Source organism: Struthio camelus, chromosome W (genome assembly GCF_040807025.1).
Source record: "Struthio camelus isolate bStrCam1 chromosome W, bStrCam1.hap1, whole genome shotgun sequence".
NCBI classification, from domain to species: Eukaryota; Metazoa; Chordata; class Aves; order Struthioniformes; family Struthionidae; genus Struthio; species Struthio camelus.
This window is the reverse complement of record NC_090981.1, coordinates 17,181,923-17,201,120: the sequence shown is the minus strand read 5'-3', so window position 1 is coordinate 17,201,120 and position 19,198 is coordinate 17,181,923. Positions and strand designations below refer to the sequence as shown.

General features: G+C 44.7%; 1 protein-coding gene across 2 annotated transcripts in view; it reads left to right on the top strand.

Moving 5' to 3' along the window:
• The window catches only part of LOC138064054 (tubulin polymerization-promoting protein family member 2-like), a 78,305-nt gene that overhangs the window by 57,389 nt on the left and 1,718 nt on the right, over positions 1 to 19,198 (top strand). The window contains exons 6-7 of one of the 2 annotated variants that reach the window (XM_068924782.1): positions 10,617 to 11,496; positions 14,288 to 18,765. In XM_068924782.1, coding sequence (XP_068780883.1) covers positions 18,726 to 18,765 — 40 coding nt within the window. In that variant the 5' untranslated portion in view covers positions 10,617 to 11,496; positions 14,288 to 18,725. The remainder of the gene's footprint in view (positions 1 to 10,616; positions 11,497 to 14,287; positions 18,766 to 19,198) is intronic. The other variant, XM_068924783.1, reaches the window with a different exon arrangement.

Sequence of the window (19,198 nt, the reverse complement as noted above, 5' to 3'; positions counted from 1 at the left end):
ACATCTACAGAGCGTAGCAGCTTCAAGGCACCCAAATCACTTTGGTGTTTTTTTCTAAATATTTCTTCCGATTGCTGAATGCCGGTGGCCTAGCACCAAAAAGCGTGCTTTTTTACCAGCCGTTGTGCACAACTTGCTTGCATTCAGTGTCAGGTGCTGTGATTAAAGGCTCACCTCCACGAACACCAAGGAGCGTAGAGGCGTAAGTCTGGACCAGCTACTGGTGAGACTCCTTTGCTTCTGTGTGTGTGTGGGGGGGTGTGTGTGTGTGTATGGGGCAGCTGACAGCCGGGGCTGTCGGTGCTGTTTATGTGAGTGCCGTGTTTTCCATCTGTGTTGCTCGGTTTGTCTGCCGTGTGTGTCCGTATGTATAGGTGTTGTGTGTATGTGCGCCTGTTGGGCATGCATGCTCAGCCTCGCTACTGGCTGGACCTTGAAACACGGAGTGGTGGCAACCTCACCTCTATTGGGCTACCGGATTTGGTAACTAACTTTCGTAAACCATTTACGTGTCTGTAGGTCACTGCATTATGGGGAAAGCGACCCAGCAGGAGAATTCCAAGGTATTTCAAATGTTTTTAAAACAATATATCTGCAAATATAAGAAGGAAATCATGTCGTTCTAGGTATTTGCTTAGAAATCATATTTCAGTTTGCATTTGTACAGTTACTGAAAGTATGCTTTTGTATCTTGATTAATATTGACTTTTAAATAAGTCTCTTTTAAAAATGAGTGGCAGTTGTTTCCCTCGGTGTGTGTCAGCACACCGAAACTTGTCAGCATTTGTGTAGGTTAACTTACCTTTCCTCTTTTCTGAAAAGATACATTTTCATGCATGAAAATCCTTTGGTGGAGTTGTGATGCATGTTATTTTGTTCGGTGGATACTGTTGCCCCCTGGAGGGCATTTCTTAATTATCACAATATTAGATTGAAACTTAAATTAAAACTTAGAAATGTTTGCTATTATAAACAAAATATTCCCATTAGCAATTAAAAATATTGTTATTTTAATTAAAAGGGTTTATGAGCTTATCAGAGAAATAACTGATTTCTTACTATGCTAATTATTTTTCTACATTTGCTGTTTAGATTTGCAGATTACTAGACAGTAAAATTTAATTGCTTTTTAAGGGAGATGAATATTTAATTTGAATACAGTACTTGGGAAAAATAGGGTTTTTGCGAGTGTGAGCACGTGTATGTATGTGTGTGTGTGTATTTAAAGCAGCACAGATAATCAAATTAGGGAGTCTGAGTGTCTGCTCACACACAACTGACATTTTTCCACCTAGTGCCACCATCCTCAGCTAAGTGCGAGAGAAAGGGCTGAGCGAGGCTGTGAGCAGAGGCCCTGGCAGGGGGTCTGACTGGCACCCCAAAGGCAAGACTCGTTTCCCATGCTTATATTTCAAGAAATATTAAATATCCCTGTGTTACGTTTTTCTACGCTTGCTTGAAAATAGGCATTGCCTTTCCTCTCCTTCTGGGTCTACTAGAAGCATGGTAAGGCCTTGAACGATTTCAGGGAGGCCCGGGTCTCTCTCCCCAGGTTTTGACTTCCGTACCCAGAACTAATGTAAAGAGCTCATTAAACTAATTCGGGAGTTGACGGTCGGCAACTCCTATCTAGCCTTGGCGGCAATAACTTTTAGTCCTTGGCCACTAGGGTCAAATACGAACTACTGAGCCAGTTAGATAGGTAATAATTAATTGACCTGCCCATGCAGAAGGATATTTCTCTATGTGAGTAAGAGTTGATTTCTAAATATTTAGTTCTTACAGGCATTGCTAATCACTATCGCTAGCAGTATAAATTAAGTATTAATTTATACATGTCTAGTTGTTTAGCTCTTGTAATTACTCCCTTGTCTACGCTTGTAATTGGACTGTTTTTTTCTCCTCTCTCAGTCTTTTTTCACCCACTTTCGCTGTTGCTCTGCGCTGGTGCTCTGATTCCCACTGGCTGCCCGGCCGTGGGGCGCTGCCGTTAGCGCGCGGTATTTTCTCGCTGAGCGTCCTGCCACAACGAGCACCAGCATTTTGGGTGGCAGCAAAGAGGCAAAGCCATCCTAGGCCAGAGAGGAGCAGGGCTACGCAGGGAGGAAACAGGAGCAGGATACTGCTTGGTGATGCTTCTCCAGCATATCGTCCCCATCTCCGTCAGACGGAGGTTGCTGGCAATTAGTAAACCACGCACGGTGGCAGGCATCAGGCCAACCTTTTCTCGACCAGCTCTGCAGATGCACCCAGCGTTTCCTGCAGGCAGAGGGGCGGCTACCGCAGAGGGGCACGGCGGGCGTTTGCGCCTGCCTCCCGATTCCTCCTCGGGCTGCAAGCGTCCCGCCTGCTCCCGCTCTTCGTCCTCTTCCCCTCCTCATTACGTGCTCAGTATTCCCCTTCTGAACACAATTCACATCATGCTACGTAACCTTTATGCAAAACTTAATCCAGGCTGTTGCACTGACCTTCGTTAGTACTTGAGGTAAGCTGAGTGGCAGTCTTAAAACTGCTGAAAAGCACACTAAGGGTGCCGGTTAAGAAATGCAAGATTTGGGCTTGTGCTAGCTGTTTTCTGTCAGGAAGATCAGTGCCACAAGCTGTATATTCAGGTATTACAATATAGCAGGGTAACGTTAGTTCAAATTATTATTGCTTTTTCTGGGTTCAGGAAGGAACAAAGGTTTCCGAAAAGCTGAGATGCCAGGAATTTGTAGTCGAGGCACTCTCACTATGCTCCCAAACTAATTAAAAGGATTTAATTTTCCTTCGCTGGAAATATTCAGCCCACAGTGTAGCTCAGCTGTGTTGATACACAGAAGAATGTTTAATTTTTTGAGGGTATGCTAATGGTTTCAGTCTCCTCGTATGAGATTATGTACATATACTTCCACTTTATTTTTACATATCTGTTACATATCTTAACGACAGAGTATATACAGTAACATGTAAACCAGCACAAATCGTCTACCACTATTCCTTCCACAATTCTAGCTTTAAAAATAAAGATATACAAAGACAGAAAAGCATTTAGGATGCCCATAACAGCAAAAGGAAAAGTCCCTACCCTCCTACCTCTCCATACATTCACTGTATTTCTCCTTAGCTGTTCACATCCTGACTCTCCATCTCTAATCCTCCAGTCTGGTTCCTTCTCATGTTACTTTCAGTAGATAAACGAATATTTATTCTTATTTCCCTGTCCTTAGTATCTTACTGTTTGAGTCCTATTTCTCGCTTGCAGCCACAGGTGCCATGCAGTGTAGGATGCCTGCAAGGCTGCTAGCTGAGCGAGGTGTGAGGTGGCCTGGGGAGTTGATGGGATTACACCACCGCCTCCTCGGCCACCCCAGTGAAAACCCCTTCAGGGGCTGCCAAAGCCCGCAGGCTCTAGGGCAAAACTGTTTTCCAAGAAATGGGAGAGAAGAAAAGCAGGAGGATGGGAGAATGTAAAGAGGGAGGAAGGAGGGCACTGCAGAGACTTTTGCCCTGTGAACACAGGTGGGACATGTAACTCATCTCTCACTGAAAGTCTGGCTCAGCCCTGCCAAAATTGTTGGGATAGGTCTGCCTTATGGACCTTAGACTGGGCTGCAAACCACAGCTTCGCAAAAATAAAAGCCAAAAAGCACTTTTCACTGGTAGATCTGAGGGCCTTTGAGAAAACTGTGCAGCTACTGTGGGGAAACTGAGGCACTGAGAAAACATGAGGTCCACCCCAAGCCAATGGCAGCCTCTAAGATAAATAACCCAAGTGTGCAAGCTTCTGGTGTTTGCCCCACCGGCTCTACCAAATTGATTCTCTGTGCTTGTTAAAAAAAGGAGGGGGCACAGGTAGATCTTAAAGCCACAACGCTTTGGAAAGGAGAGGCGGCTAAAATATCCACTTCTCTTTGAAATATGCCTCTTTTTCCTGTTAAAACCTCTGCTTTTAGGAATGAAGCTTTTATGGTGACCACAGGGAAGGTTTAGGCTAACCATGGCAATACTGGCAGCTAATCCTACTTTCTGTTTCTGGCTCTGACCACAAAATGCAAAGCCCAATAGGCCCTAGGACAGTATGAAGGCAAAAGCTGCTTGTGTGCCTTCTGGGTGGTATTTACAGTTACAGGAATATGACAAAAGTGTGCTCCAAAAAGGCGTTAATAGCCGTCAGTTACAAATACCACGGCAGGAAGGAGAACTAAAACCGGCAAGCAGTTGCTTGTGTTTGTAATGGAGGGCGAGCATAGCCACAAACGGATGATTTGATTGGAAAAAAAAAAAAGTATTAGTAAATAAGAGCGAGGAGGAATTGGCAACTGGAGCAACCGCTTGGTGACTGCAGTGCTGCAGGGCTGCAGGGCGCTGCAGGGCGACGCCGCGCAGCCCGCCACAGCGGAGCTCAAGCTTGGCCATGCTGGCGGAGATGGGGATGGAGGATGCTGCTGGGGTGTCTGTGCACACAGCGACCCGTCAAGGTGATGTAAAAATTGGCAGTGCATTGTTCCTCCCATGGTTAAAACAAAATAAAATAAAAGATAAAATAAAGGTCTTGCTGGCACAAAATGATACTGAACGCTGAGATGCACCAATAACCCCCTACTTAGGCCTGACAGACAAGAGCTCAACTCAGGAGTATTGCTACCACTGGGGCCTAACCTGAGTAACCCTCAAGCCCCTCTGCAGCTGTTCAGATTTAGAACGTGTGGTTGACTGTGGGCAAACCACACAGGACCTTTAGGAGAGGACAGAGATTTCCAATAAATTACTAATGGTTTAAATTAGCAGCTGCATCTTGCACAGTGTCATTAAACTTTACAGGGGTTTGAATTAACAGCTGCATCTTGCACACTGTTTTTCATCATGACATGTAAGACACTGGTTCATTCCAGGTTGCTCACTAGGCAAGTAACGTTATTTCTTTATTCAGCCATGGGGCTCTTTACAAATTTAAAAACTGTTTGAAAAATAAAAGCAAAAATGCTCTGTCATAGAGGCTGGTACAAATCTAGAGCAACTCCTTTGATGTTAGCTAAGTTACTGTGGATTTACCTCAGAGTAATGGTGAGCAAGCTGCCATTACTTGCTTGAAAAATTGTATATCTATAGTAAAGTATTTGCTTACATTATTTCTTAAAACCTAACTCAAGTTGACCATACAGGTAGGGAGCTACTCTCAATATAGCAAATGAATTGGTTTCAGAGTTATTGTTGCAGCTAAAGTGCTAATGACTCAAGCATTAGACCTTGTGACACAGAAATTATTTGGATGATTTTTCTGCCTGAGAAGGCTCTCTGTCCTCATCCTCCCGTTAACATGGGGACTTGAGCAGGTTTTAACACAAAGCCTCTGCTATCCACATGGGGATCACCCCTGCTCTGAGGTCAGAGAACCTAAGTTTGGACAAGTTTAGTCTAGTGGGGACATGATTTCAAGGCTGGATTTTGCTTATATTCAAGCTCACACTACTCAAGGAGGGTGGGTACCGGGGGGGGCTGATAGGTCTTCAGGCCATATGGCTTTCCATAAAGCCATACTAAGGTAGGCAAGGTCTTACACTAGGGGCTTCGCAGGACTCTGGTGTCCTGTGGCCGTAGACGCCTGAACGCAAAGACCAGTGAGGACGAAATAACATGAGATTTTTGTGTAGGGAGCTGAAACTGTGAGGAGGTTAGTCTGAATTCGTCTGAATCCGGGTAAATGTGGCATGGCCGATGTCCCCAGAGCAGTGGCTGGCAGGCGAACGCAGGTGTCTGTGAGCCTCTTGAACTGCCCCATTTTTGCAACCAGAAGATGGAGCCTGGAGGCTCCTCAGTGTCACAAAACAGCTGTGCAGGAGGAGTATCCTTGGGAATGCTCCCCGGGCTGCACCCCTTCTCCTTGAGCAGCCTGCCATTAAGCATTCCCAAACCAGCGGCTGGTGCAGAAAAAGGTGGTGATTTCCCTGGGAGGAAGCTTGTTGGGTGGTAGAGCGAGAGGGTGGCATGAGCCACCTGCATCCAGGGCCCTGTTAGCTGCCTTTAATCTTCTGTGTAGAGAGTCATGTGCGTTTATCATTTGTTTTTGACTCACTCAAAGGAACAGTGTCCAAGTATGTTTTGTAAATTAACATATGACAACGAGAAATTAGGTGGCTGCATTTCTGATTTCCACTCCTAATAAGCAAAGCCTCCAGTTCCTCTGCTGCTCAGCAGAAGTAAACAATATTCCCCGGGCCAAAACTGAGCTTTCTTCTAGCTCTTCATAACATTTAGCTCGCATGGTTAATGCCGTTAGTCAGAGATCTCCGGTTTAAGTGTCATAAAATACTAATTATAATGAGATGTTGATGTCTTTCCCCTAGTGTAACAGTTCAAAATGCTGCTTAAGTCCTATTGGGCAAGAGTTACAGGAACAGCATGTGAAAAGGGTTTTGTCATGCTATGCAGTAGGTTAATTAGAAAACTTCTCACATTAATGGTGAATCTAATTAATTTCTTGACTTTAGAAGAGTGTTCTGATTACATCTGGAAAATAGCTGATAACCCCAATAGCAAATTAAGGATAATTTAATACAAGATCACCGTAGTTTACGGTTACATGGCAACAGTGCATTTTGCTGACTTTTAAATGGGAGAAATGACTAAGACCTGGGCAGAGAGAGCAGTACAGAATATCCAGGGGCAGAAAGTGCCTTGATCTGGTTTCTTTGGCAGAAGTCCTGATGATTTCAAAGAGTGAAAGGGAATGCTGTCATGGTGGGAGGCATACTGGTTGTTTCCCATTTCCAGTAAGCCACATGTAGAGGTGACCTTCCCAAGGATACTCTTGTGTCCAAGCTTACTTGCTTGCCATGTGTTTAAACTCTATCAAGCTGTACTAATGGGCTGCGTTCTTTATTTTCTTTATAGATGTATAGATGAATAGTTCTAGTCACCATAGGCTTACATGAACTCAAAGATAATGCAGCCACCTATCTGCAACTGCCCCATCTGAAGATGTGTTTCAAAAGCAATCATCTTCCAGCCAGCCACTTAGCTGGTGATAGATGGGATTGCATTAGTAAGGCAGACAGATGCGAACCGACAACCTGGCTGGATCAATTATCGGAGCTGGAGTTACAGGAAATCCTGTAGGGTACGTGTGCAGGCGCGTAAAACCACCATGGGAAAGAGCAATGCAAGGAAAGGCTTTGCCTTTGTCAGAGCTCAGAGCTGTGCTGACCGTCCCAAACGTGAGCCTGACTGCTGGCTGAATGAAGCACAGAAACCATCTTGTGGCCAAATCGGAGCATGAACTAAATATGAGAGTTTTATTTTGTTGTATCTCCTTCCATACAATACATTTATTAAACCTTGCATATTAAGGCTAATAATCCCACTATTACATCTGCCTTACATTTTGCCTGTTGCTAAGAGTGACTGGGAGGCTGGCTGAACTTCCCAGGAGCTAGTCAGTGCGAGGAAGTCCCGCGGAGGTTTTTGGGGCCGTCCTCTGCTAAGTGGCCAAGTCTGAGCTGCAATCTGGTACCACACAGTGACTGGTGGGGACCAGAGCCGCCCAGGCACATGCTACCCCAAACCCTTGAAATTTGCAGCAAGGCTGTGGGCAGAAGACTTGGGAGAAGACCTGAGACCTTGTAATTGTGAGGTCGTATATGAACGTCTGGCTGACTTGAATGGTCATAGAGAGGCTCTGTGATGGGAAGAAAATGGAGATGAGCTCTTGCCCACGCTTGAGAGGATTTGTTAATATTGTTTTCCAGGGGACCTGTGTTATAACAACAAAGGAATTTTTGTGTGTGTATGCATAGCTTAAAGTAGTTCCTCTTAGCTGTGTTGGCAGTTGGGGCTCTTTTTTTACCAAATGGATCTTGCATCTAGAGCTTTTGCCACTATAAGCATGTCAGGCAGGGAATGAGAAAGAAATCATAGCTGTGTTGACAGCACCTTTCAACGCAGATGAGGAATGTCTGCGATCACACACAGAGCCGGGAGATGAGTAAAAGACTTCAGGCCATATTCTGGTCCAGCTGCACAGAGACGTTGAAGAACAATAAATCTGAGCAGATTGCTTAGGAAAGTCTCCCAGGGCTGCAGGATGTTGGACGTGTGCCCCTATTCTTTGGGAAAGTAATAGCATTTAGTCACGGAGAAGAGAAAGGAGGATGAAGAATGGCTTATTACGACTCCTTGCAATAGATCAGCTCCATTTTTCACCTTTCAGTGCAGGAGAAAATCTTGCACAATGCAGCTGATTGACATGTTGCATTTACAAAATCCAAAGATGAAAAGTCAGTTCTTGCAAAACTTGAGATGAGCGTTGCACAAGAGAACAGACCTGTTGCTGTAAATGAGCTGGTCAAGAAAGGAAAGCTGTACGTGGGCCGCTGTGTTTCTCCAGGTCGGCAGTTTGTGTCCTGCCCCGTCGGACTTGTTGTCCATTAGTAGAGCTGGATGGTGTGGGACAGTTTCTGTTAGGAGGCTTCGGCAGGCAGAGTGCCTGGCTGCTCCATGCCTTGCAGCTTCAGCCTAAATATTTTCAACAGACGGAAGTCTGATCTCAAAAATCCCCACAGGCTGGGTTTGTTTGGTGTGTACAGGCAACACTTTCTCTTGCCCTTTCTTGCTAAAATCCATAGACACTGCGTTCTGCCCACTACTGCCTTGCTGACTAAAAGTTTTTTGTTAGCTCTCTTGCTGCAGCTACCTGAGAAAGCTCTACATCTTTTCAGAAGAGGCTTAAGACACCTTGCCTTACTGTTTTTTGTTTAAGCGATTGTAATCAGTTTATTCCGGGGTATGGCTTTTTTTTTCTTCCCCATAGTGATACCAGCCTGCAGGCTTTTGATGCCACAGTTTAAACCTTGGGACTAGAACCCCGATAACAGGCAAGTGCCAGATCTTTTTGTACGCAGTATTACTGGTCTTTGTAAGCAAAAAAGTTTGGTATCTTTGTAACATTAAGTGTTAAAAGTTTAAAAAGGTGCTGGCTGCTATGCTATCAAATCTTATTTCCAGGGCAAAATTTGTTTATGTCACGCTGAACATTTACTTGTAATAATTGTTCCACTTAAATGGCAGTAATGCCATCTTAAATATGTTTTTTTAGTCCAGGACGGACCCGATTATGAAACTGTTTTTTTTTCATTCAGTTTCTAAAAATGTTAACAGTTCCGCACACTACTAGCAAGCCCTGAAGTGTTTGTAATCATGCTGAACTGAAGGGCTGGTCTCACAACCATAATATGCTCATGAAAGCATCCAAAAGGAGCTGAGACCAGCCTGCGTATAGAGGTTTCATTTTCCCTCTAATGTTTAGCCAGTGAAGAGTATTTCTGCAAACACAGACGGAAAGGCATGTATATACTTGGGGACCAGATCCTTAATTTATGGAAATCACTGCTACCCAGCAAAAGTCAGTGAAGCAATGACAGTTCATTCCCATCAGGGATCTGCCCTTTGGCTTCTGCAAATGTTGTGTTTGTGTGGGTAATCTGGGACAAGCTGAACATGGCCATCAAAGCTGACTAAGTCCTCCCATGGGAATACAGTACCAATCTCAAAAGTGTTACTTCTGCAAACTGTATGCTGCATAGGAATTGCCTTCTGCCTTGCAATGAAATATCACAGAGAGGCCTGCACGTGGAAAGACCCTATTGCTTATGCGTTATCAAACGCTCTCAAATTAGAACAGTGGTAAAACCCCTACTGGCTGAGAGGAGCTGTCTGGCCAAACCAGAACGCTTCGAAAACCTTCAGCATAAATTCTTACAGGTAAGAGACAGTGGACTGTAAAACCTCCTCTGCACTGGGCAGCACCTCTGCATAGGTGCTTCAAAGCTGTATTTGCTGATATCACTTCCGGTCATACTTTCTAGGTGTCAGGCCTGCAGACCCCAGCAGATCTCCAGATCTTGCTGGCTCCAAGATGTAACATGTCTGTGTCCACTAGTAAGTGGCTTCTGGGAAGACTTCAGTATTTTTGTCCATCTCCACATCTTTGCAGGGATTTACTGTTACTGATGTTCTTCTGGTTTGTAGCAGATGATTTCACCAACAGTGGGCACATGGGAATGAATTTGGCTCTAAAAACAAAACCAAAGGAAAAAAAAAATCTGTAGTTGCAAGCCAAAATGACTTAGTATCATCTTGTAAAGGAAAAACATTTGCCATCACTTCTTCAAGGTACAGTATAATTTCTCTAATATGATTCCTATTTATTTTCATATCCCTGGTGGATATGAGATGAAGGAACAGGCTCAAGGTATAGGAAGAAACATTTAGGTTAGGCATTAAGAAAACCTCTTTAAAGCAGAGAGAGCAAAGCTCTGGGACAGATTGCCTGGGGGGACTGAGGAAACCCCATTTCTAGATGTTAGATGTTTGTCTTACCGATTCTAAGACAAGACAAACATTTGCTGGGAATGACATTGATGGTGATTTTTGCCCTAAAAAAAGGACTACATACCCTCTGGTTATCTCTTCCAGATTTCTACCTCCTCCCATCCCCCGTGATTTATGGTTCCTTGATGCTTCTGCCTGCCCTCTCCTATTTTCTCAGCTGCATATTATGGAGGACTTGCATATAATTGTTAGCTATTTGAGTGCACTAAGCTGTTTTTCATTTACTTTGATTTTTGATTGCATTCTAGATGTTAAACATCGGAAATAGCAGAGGGCCTTGTAAAACGGCATTTCAGTAGACCGTAGATGGAAGCGTAGAATGCAATTTTGGATTTGGAGCTCAGCAAAGACCAAACCAACCCCAAGCTACCTTCCTGCCAAAGAAAGATGTGGTGCGTTGAGAGGAAGGTTCTCGGAGGCCACTGGGAGCACTGAGCCATGTCCTGCGCCACTAAGTATGTGTGCTGGATCACGGGGCGGGTATTAATAAGTACTGTCTGGGTGGTCTTCTCCATTCCTAGGCATGGCTGACGTGCAGTGTCTGCTAATCCTCCCTCGGCAGATGAGCAAGGAAAAAGAAGGACTAGTGTTTCTTTTCAAAGTTAGTAAACCAAAACTCATTCTATCCTTCAAACGCTTTGCTTAAAGCCAACCTTCTGCAGATTTTTAAAGCCAAATGGACCACTGCGATCCCCTATGGTGATAAAAAAATGAGAAACATTTGCCAACAAAACTCTTTGGAGTGGTGATTTTAGAATGCTTTTTCTTGAAGAAGTTTGCAAAGCTTCAGAGTAAAACTTGAGTTTTATTCTCTCTTTTACGTTTATGTGCACACATATATAGGAATATACACAAAGGTAAGCGTCCTTACAGGCTGGAGGTAGGTACTGTAGCTCTTACTCAGATAGTCCTCTGATGTTGTTTTAAGTATTTGCTACAGATAAAGCACGAAGGCCTCAGGACTGCATGTAAATCTGGGCCTCATACTACTTTCTCGTAGCCTCAAACAACATTACTTAGGCGTTTTATCTCACCACAGGCAAATGTGACAAGTGTCTTTCTTTGCTGCAAGCAGAGGAGGGGTGAAACCATGGCAAGGCTTTCCTTCACTCAGCAAAGGGGTGAAGGGTGAGTTCTGCTAATTGCTTGCCCTACATTTGTGCCTGCAGCACCTATTGATACTAATGGAGACGGGTTAAGGGTAGGGATGTCTGGGTTTGAGGCAGCAGACAGCCCCAAATGTTGGATTTCATATCACAGAATTGGCATAAAGAATCAGCTATAGAAAAAGAAATACAAAGGTTAAAGTGGGAAAAAAAAAGAAATTAAAAGGAGGCTTCAGGGCCGTGAAAGTTTATATTTATCTCCTGAAAGAACCAGCGCCTGAAATTGGCAGTTGAACGGTCGCCTTTGTGCGGAGCGAGTGTGAACGTGTGTGCACGGGGGGGTGTTTCTCTGCTAATAAAGACCAAGATTCCCCTATAATTAGAGGTGGCAGGTGGTGAGGTCCCACCGCAGCCCATGAGTTCACTCCGGCTCCTGGCTCAAAAATAAGATTTGGGGAAGCGGGGAGGAGCGCGGGGGGACGCCGCAGGTTCTTTGGTTTTGCACCTAAGATGGTAACACAGAGCTTGATTGATAACAGTATGAAGCAAGCTGGGTTTTGTTTTTTCTGTCCTTAACCAGACCTGCAAAGCAGTCCCAGGCTGTGGCTTCAGCAACCGGCAGAGCGAGGCCAGCTGAGTTGTGTAGACTCCCACAAAGGGCGTCTTGCTTCCGGCAGATGTCCCAGATACCAGGCCATTCGATCCCACCACAAAAATAGTTGCGTAAAATATTGTGTGCTTGTTCTGACCTGACAGCGATGGGCCTGTTCCCCTTCGCTGGGCTGGTGGAAATATCCAGCCTGGGCTGTGGCTCGGGCCCAGCAAACCCGCGCTCCCCACGGGGCAGCGAAATGCCTCCGTGCAAGAGGGAGAAAGGGAAAAGATGGGAGTGATTTCCCTTCCCTTTTCAATGTTAGGCTTCTAAAAAAACTGGACCACGTATTCCCAACTGACTGCTTTCGCATAGGTTTGTTGCCAGGAGAGACAGGAGAGAGCGCGCAGCAAGGAGTCAGGCTTCGGACACATTTCAGGACTGCTGCTATATCTTCAGGAAAACAAGGACCTATGGCCAAATTCTCAGCGAGGGTCAATTGGCAGAGACATGCTGACCGCAACGCCTTTATGCTGATTTACACCTGCTGAGAGTCTGGCCCAGGAAAAAAGGAGTAAAGGAAACTGTTTCACACTGGGCATCATGCACTGGTGGGGAGCCCACCTCCTTGGCTGGGCCCACCTCCTCAGCCCAACCTCGCCAAATAATCCTTTGTGGATCAGTTAGTGAAATCCCACAGGAATCCTGCTTTCAAAAACAGTTTCTTCTTAGCTAGAAGAGGCTTTCTGTTTTGTTCAATGGATGTCAGACCCGGCTGAAGACTGGCTCTGCCCCCCTTGTCCTTCATCCTGGTGTTAGGGGATATCTGCTGTCAACTGGGGCTGCGAACTGGGCCAGACACCATAGAGAAGCGATAACCTGGTGTTATCGTCAGGAAAATGCCATCAGCACAGCCCGGTGCCCCGAGTGCTCCTCCTGGGCTGCTGCCTGTGACAAAGCCCGGGCTGCCTCTGCTGGGGCCAGAATACATTAAATTAAACCCTCTTTGGAAAGCTCAAGTGCGTTGCAGTCACATACGCTGCCCCAAGTCTCTGTCTCCATCGACTTGCACCTCTTGAGTAATGCAAAGCGTGCCAAGCAGGTGGCAGCTCTTCTGACGCAGGCTGGAAAATGTCACTGTTGCTTGTGTCAAATGCAAGTTATTTTACAAGTTGTAGAATAGTGGAAAAGGAGCATCTGACTCTTCTGCTTCGCCACAGCTGCCCTCTCTTGCTCTTGGGTGTCCAGGGCTCCACTAATCCCCTTCAGTACGGTTGCAAGGTGTCTTTTTCCTAGGGCCAAACACCAGCGTGAGCAGCTTTGGCTCCCATCTGCAGCAGCACATGGCTCTTTAAACCTTCTCAGCCTGAAAGAAGCAGTATTTTGTGGTGCACTAGCTGCTTGCTTATTTATTTATTTATTTATGTTAGAAGAATATCAGACCAGAGCAGATTTTCCCGTTTTGTATGAATGAACAGCATTTTGGGGCAGAAGTGGAAGAATGAGAGTGGGGGAAAAAAAGCTTTATGATAGATTAATGTCTTCCATGGTCTGGGAAGCATGAAACTAAATCGACTGGCAGTGCAAAACCAACCATAAAGGGTCAGAGCACAAGTTCATTCCCTCATGTGTCCTGTCTCTGTTGCATGCTTCCAGCAATCTGTGGCTTAGAGACTTCCCATGCCAGAGGGGGGGTCTTCTTTCTCTCTTTAATGACCCTTTTATGGACCTTTCCTCCCTGGCTTTGCCTGATTGTTTTTTGAACCTCTTTATATTTCTGCTGCACGAAGCATTTCATGGCAGTGAGTTCCACGATCTCACGTTATGGCGAAAACCTGTCCTTTCATTTGCTTATAACATGGTAGCCCATAAATAAGGACAGAGAGAGGTGCTCTCATTTCTCAGTCTGCCTCGAAAGTCCTCTTCCAGCCGAGAAAGGCATGGCAACCCCGTTGGAGTGCAGCACTGCTCCGACAAACCAGAGACACCAAGCGGCGTGGATTTGGCTATGCTATATGGCAGCAATATATAATACTAAATAAATGTTCTCCCTAGCCTCCATCGGGATTAGAGGGCTACAGAGGGCAATCATCTCAAAATGTGATCTGGCACCTTTTTTTAAAAAAAAGAATAAACATAAGTACACTTGCTTTCTGCATGCAAGAATATTAGCCTTAAAAATGCTGTAGCTTTATATTTCTTGTACCTTCTCCCCTTACAGAATGCTTTGATGTGTTCTGAAAAAAATAGCAAGAACATCTGTGCTTGTACAGTAAGTATACGTAAAGCAAGTAGCCTTTCAGATAGACTTCTCCTAGATCAGGGTTGAAGAGCTGCCAAGAGGCTTTTGCACGCAGAAGGACGCTGTTGGAACAGTGTGCAAATGACTCAACTTGTTGAAACAAGCCAAAACAAGATAACTTTTTCCTAGCTAATTGCATCAGATCAAGTTGGAGGTAAATGCACTTTTGGCTGTGGAAGGAGCTAATATGAGGCAGCTGAATTAGAATAAGAAGACAGATTTCAGGGGCAAAATTAATTCCTAATATAGCTTCAGTGGAATCAGTGGATGTTATATTGGTGATGAATATGACTAACAGTATATAGTTATATATGAAAATGGCACTTTTTAATGTGATACTGATCACATTTAATAGGGCAATTATTAAAGACCATATTTCCTAATGGGTTAGCTAGAGTATTGTAAAAGCATTTATTTAAGAGCGTTTCTCCAAGCCTCGGCAGAATTTCAGCGAGTTGGCACACCTGCCTAGTTCTCCAGCATGTTCATGAGATACTACGGGTCGTGATCCAGTCTCACGTGTGCCATGAAACGCCAGTGACTGCAGTGGGAGAGCAGGGTGCTGCAAGCTCCCTAGACCTTCCCTTCTGCTTTGGAAGGGTTTGTCATGGAGCTGGAAGCTCTGAGTTATGAGCACTGCAGACTAAGAGAACGTTTCCCTTTCTTTTTCTCAGATGCATAAATATTATTTGAACTGTAACATAAAGTAGAAGAAATTCCAAATAAAAAAATAAACTGACATCGTCAGTATAGTCATGTATATGCATGAAAAATTAACTCCTGAAGATTTATGTAATACACTGACTCCCGGCCAAAGGGAACATGTATTCATCCTAGAGGGATTACTTTGAGTAAGGATGGTTATTCTGCCAAGGGAAATGCATGAAATAACTTGAAAACACAGCTGTAGTCTCACTATAATTATGTCACATACTCTGATCAGAGCACATCATTGACTAGGCTGGAGCATTTGATTTCTCTCTGTGGTGGGTGTTTATAAAAGGCCTTCTACTTTTTTTGCTGGTGACCGAGATGATTCTTGAAACAAATTGTGTCAATTTTGAAAAAATAAATGTTCCCAGATTTTCCTGAAAATAATTTAATATGGTTTAAACCCTTTCAATCTGAAGCAACAAACTTCACAGAGATCAAGAGTATAAAGGCGCATCTAGATCATCAGAAGACTTCATACTGGTTTTATTGTCTGAAAAGAAATGTGGTCAGAAGAAGTCACGTGACGACCAATATGCAGGAGGTAGGTCTGCGCTGAAGCCCTAGTGCCGGAGCAAAAATTCTTCAGCTCCTCAGGTAAAATCAGTGCCAGCCAACACTGTCCTCCAACAGGCACACAAGGGCAGAAGAAAGCACTGACTGAAACTTGCTAAGAGAACTGGCTAAGAGAACTGGCCTTCAGTTTGTCTTGTTCATGTACTTTTTTTCAGTCCACATCCTTCTTGAGGAGGACACTGAAGATAGCTATAGGATAAAGTTTGTATAATATAAGGAACTGTACAAACACAGCTCTGAAGGGCAATGGAGACACAGGTTTTATTTACCGCATGTCTGTACAGTGCCCTCAACATGAGCTTGCTTAGTGCCTCTACGAGCTGTCAGACTATAGCGTTACTACCAGAAGGACTAATAGCGGCACTTAGAAAAAATGAGAACTGCTTACTGTGGGTATTCAAACAAATTACCTTTGCCAGCCGTGAGGAGAGCCTGACTCAAACAGAGCTCGGCTTCCCACTGCAAACCCTGGGGAATGCTCCCCCCCCCCCCCCTCCAGACAAATTCACACCTGAAAGGCCAGCCTATGTGTGTCCCATTAAAGCACCTATTTCCTGAACAGACTTGCAGGAGTCTTTGCAGATTCAGATTGACCACAAGGCAAAGAGGAAATCATCAGCCCTTTGCTTGAACTACAATTTGATCTGTGTAGCCAAAAAAAAGGTTTCCTTGTGTGTGTGTGTGTGTGTGACACACACAAACAAACAAAAAATCTGCACAAGCACTGCAGTTATTGAAAAGAAATCCTGTAACGTAAAAAGATTTTTACAGAGAACAGCTGCATGTCCGGTCTCTTTTGCTTTATTTTAATTGCTAACAAGTGGTTTTGCAAATTTCTCCATATAAGATCCTTTTTCTTTCCGATTCTCTGTAAAACTTCCCATGTAAGCCTAGGCACTAACACTTTGCTCCGTTCTCTCCTCTTTTCCCATACATCTGCATCAGGCATTATATTTATTTAGCAAGGCAGCTAAAGTCCCTGCCTTTCAAACTTGTACTATATATTACGCTGTGATACTTGATTCTCATTTTAAATAAAACTTGGTTCGTCATCTACAGCCACCGTCTCCAGGAAAGGGACGATTCAGCTACAGGAGTTCGTGGCCTGGATCAGACGCAAGGGCTTATGGAATGGGTGCAGCTCCACATCTGAGTTTTGATTTACCTTCATCCTCCATCGTCCGCGGTTTGCTGGGTCTCGCTGTAATTTGAGCAGCTCGTTTTGACACATGTAGAGTGTTTCATACAGTAATTGGCATTTCACTGCTTTAATGTCTCCATTCAAACAGTTTCTCTGATCATGGCACTGAAAGGGAAGTCTTATGCTATACATAGCTGTATGTGGAAAAAAAGAGTTTTATGTGATTATGGTAATAGTTCATAAAATCTAGCAGACAAAGAATAATTTAGAATTCATTTATTCGTGGCAGCAGAAGTTAATATTCTTCTTGCCTACAAAAGAGTTTGTGACATTAATCTTTTCTCCTGTATTTCTGTTTTTCCACAGAGCTAGTGTGGCTTACTTCAGTATTATCGATGCGCTAACTTTTTTTTTCCTTTTTTACTGTCTGCAAAATGCTGTTTTTCCTTAAATAAATAATGCTGATCCTCTGAAGATGGTATCAAAGCTGTCGTCCAACTTTCCTGCAGGATTACGTGTTTGAACAGAACGTTGAATTTTGCTCTCTGTTTTGCAGCTAAGTAAATTACTGATAGAGAATAAATCACCTCCCTACAGCTGAAGATTTAACTTAGTATATCCCTTCATAATGTTAGATTTTTTTTTTTAAATGATCGGTCTATTTTGGGAACAGGGTATCTCTGTACGTGTTATTCATGTTCTTTTAATAAGACACTGCCTTTTCCTTCTCTCTCTGTCTCTCTCTTTTTTTTTGGTGATTCTCCTCAGCGTCTTCAGCATCTGTCTATCTAAGATGCTTCAAACCTCACTAAATGTAATTTTAAGCTGAGCTCATAAGAGGCTGGCAGCAGCCTCAGATGCTTAACTAGCTACTTGGGACCAAATTCTGCACTCCTTTGGCCTGACCTTGTCGAAAGCCCTGCGACTGAAAGCAGGAAGGATTTGACTTGTGGCCATGTGAGACTTCAGAGCGGAGACCATAGGCGCAGTGATTCAGATTAATCTCTGTATTAAGTTCACTGGAGCAATATGCCCGGAACATAGTAAAACAACTTTGCGGTGCGATCTGTCAATTATGGGCTATCATTGTGGACATGGAGCTCTTGAAAGCCCTGTCCTCCAGGTTAAATGAATGTAGCGCTGCCTAGCTGGCAGATCACAGGAGGCACTTGGCCTTTGAGGTGTCTGCAGTGGGAATCTGCAGCTGTCGGTGTTAGGCCCGATGCTTGGTCATGTTTTTATCGACGAGCCGGAAATAAACGTAAAATTGCCATTAATGAAATCTGCAGATGACAAAAGGAACAGAGGTCTGCTACAGAAATGCGAGTATAGAGGAGGCAGGCAGGCATGCAGAACAGCAGTCTGGCTCTTTGCCTTTTTGTTAACACAACTTACTGGGTAATAAGAATCCCCGACCGCACGCGCGTGCATGCGTGTGTACACAGGTGTGTATGATTTTTTAAAATTGTTTTCCCTCAAGCAGTGGAACAAAAAGCTGGAAATAAGAGCTGGCCTCTGCTTTGGCGAGCTTTGGTGAACCGCTGCTGTGCTCGCTGTGCCCGCGAGGTGCACAGCCGGAGAGGGCTCGGCCCTCGGGGGTGAGATGGGCGCTGGGTAGGTTCATCCGCTCGGGGCTCCAGATCCACAGGACTTGGCAATTTCAGCAGTTTTGGAAACTTGTCCAGTGCGAGCAGGTTTTGGGTATGGTTTTTGCAGTGTTTGTGGCCAGGGAGCGTTGCCCCGAGACCCGCCAGGCAAGCGCCCTTCGGTTTATTCATTGTCACACAGGGGCTGTGAAGAGCGGAAACAAGTCGGCTGGTGGCATCACAGAGCTGCTTTGAAGTGGTTTCCAGTTATGGGGCAAAAAGGAGGTGAAATCCTGGCCTTCTTGAAATCCATGGGCGTGTGGCTGTTCACTCCAGCGGAGCCATGCCTTCTTCCTGGGTCTATTGGCTTTGCCTAAAACCAGGTACGCTCCCTCCCCTTTTTTTTTTTTTTAATTACAAAATTAATTAAAAAATTTAATTTAATTTAAAATTTAATTAAAAAATGTGTATACTGTAAATAAAAAAAAAAAAGCACCGAAACAAGGCGTCTGCAATAAGGGAAGGGGGGAAAAAATTATTTATAATTAATTACATATATATATAAAATTCATTTATTTATATGTCCCGGGATGGGTTACGTTTTTGGGCGCGTTATGCTGAGGAGGCCCCCCGGGGGCGAGCGGGCGGCCATCGCTACGGCGAGTTTTGCGCGGGCTGTGAGGTGGGCGCCGGGCGCCGGCGGGACACAATGGGCGGGCGAGGGTGCCGGGAGGGCAGGGTAAGGCGGACGGGGCGTCGTGCAGGTGTGATGGCGCAGCTCCCCGCCACGGGGGCCACCCGTGAGGAGGCCTGCGA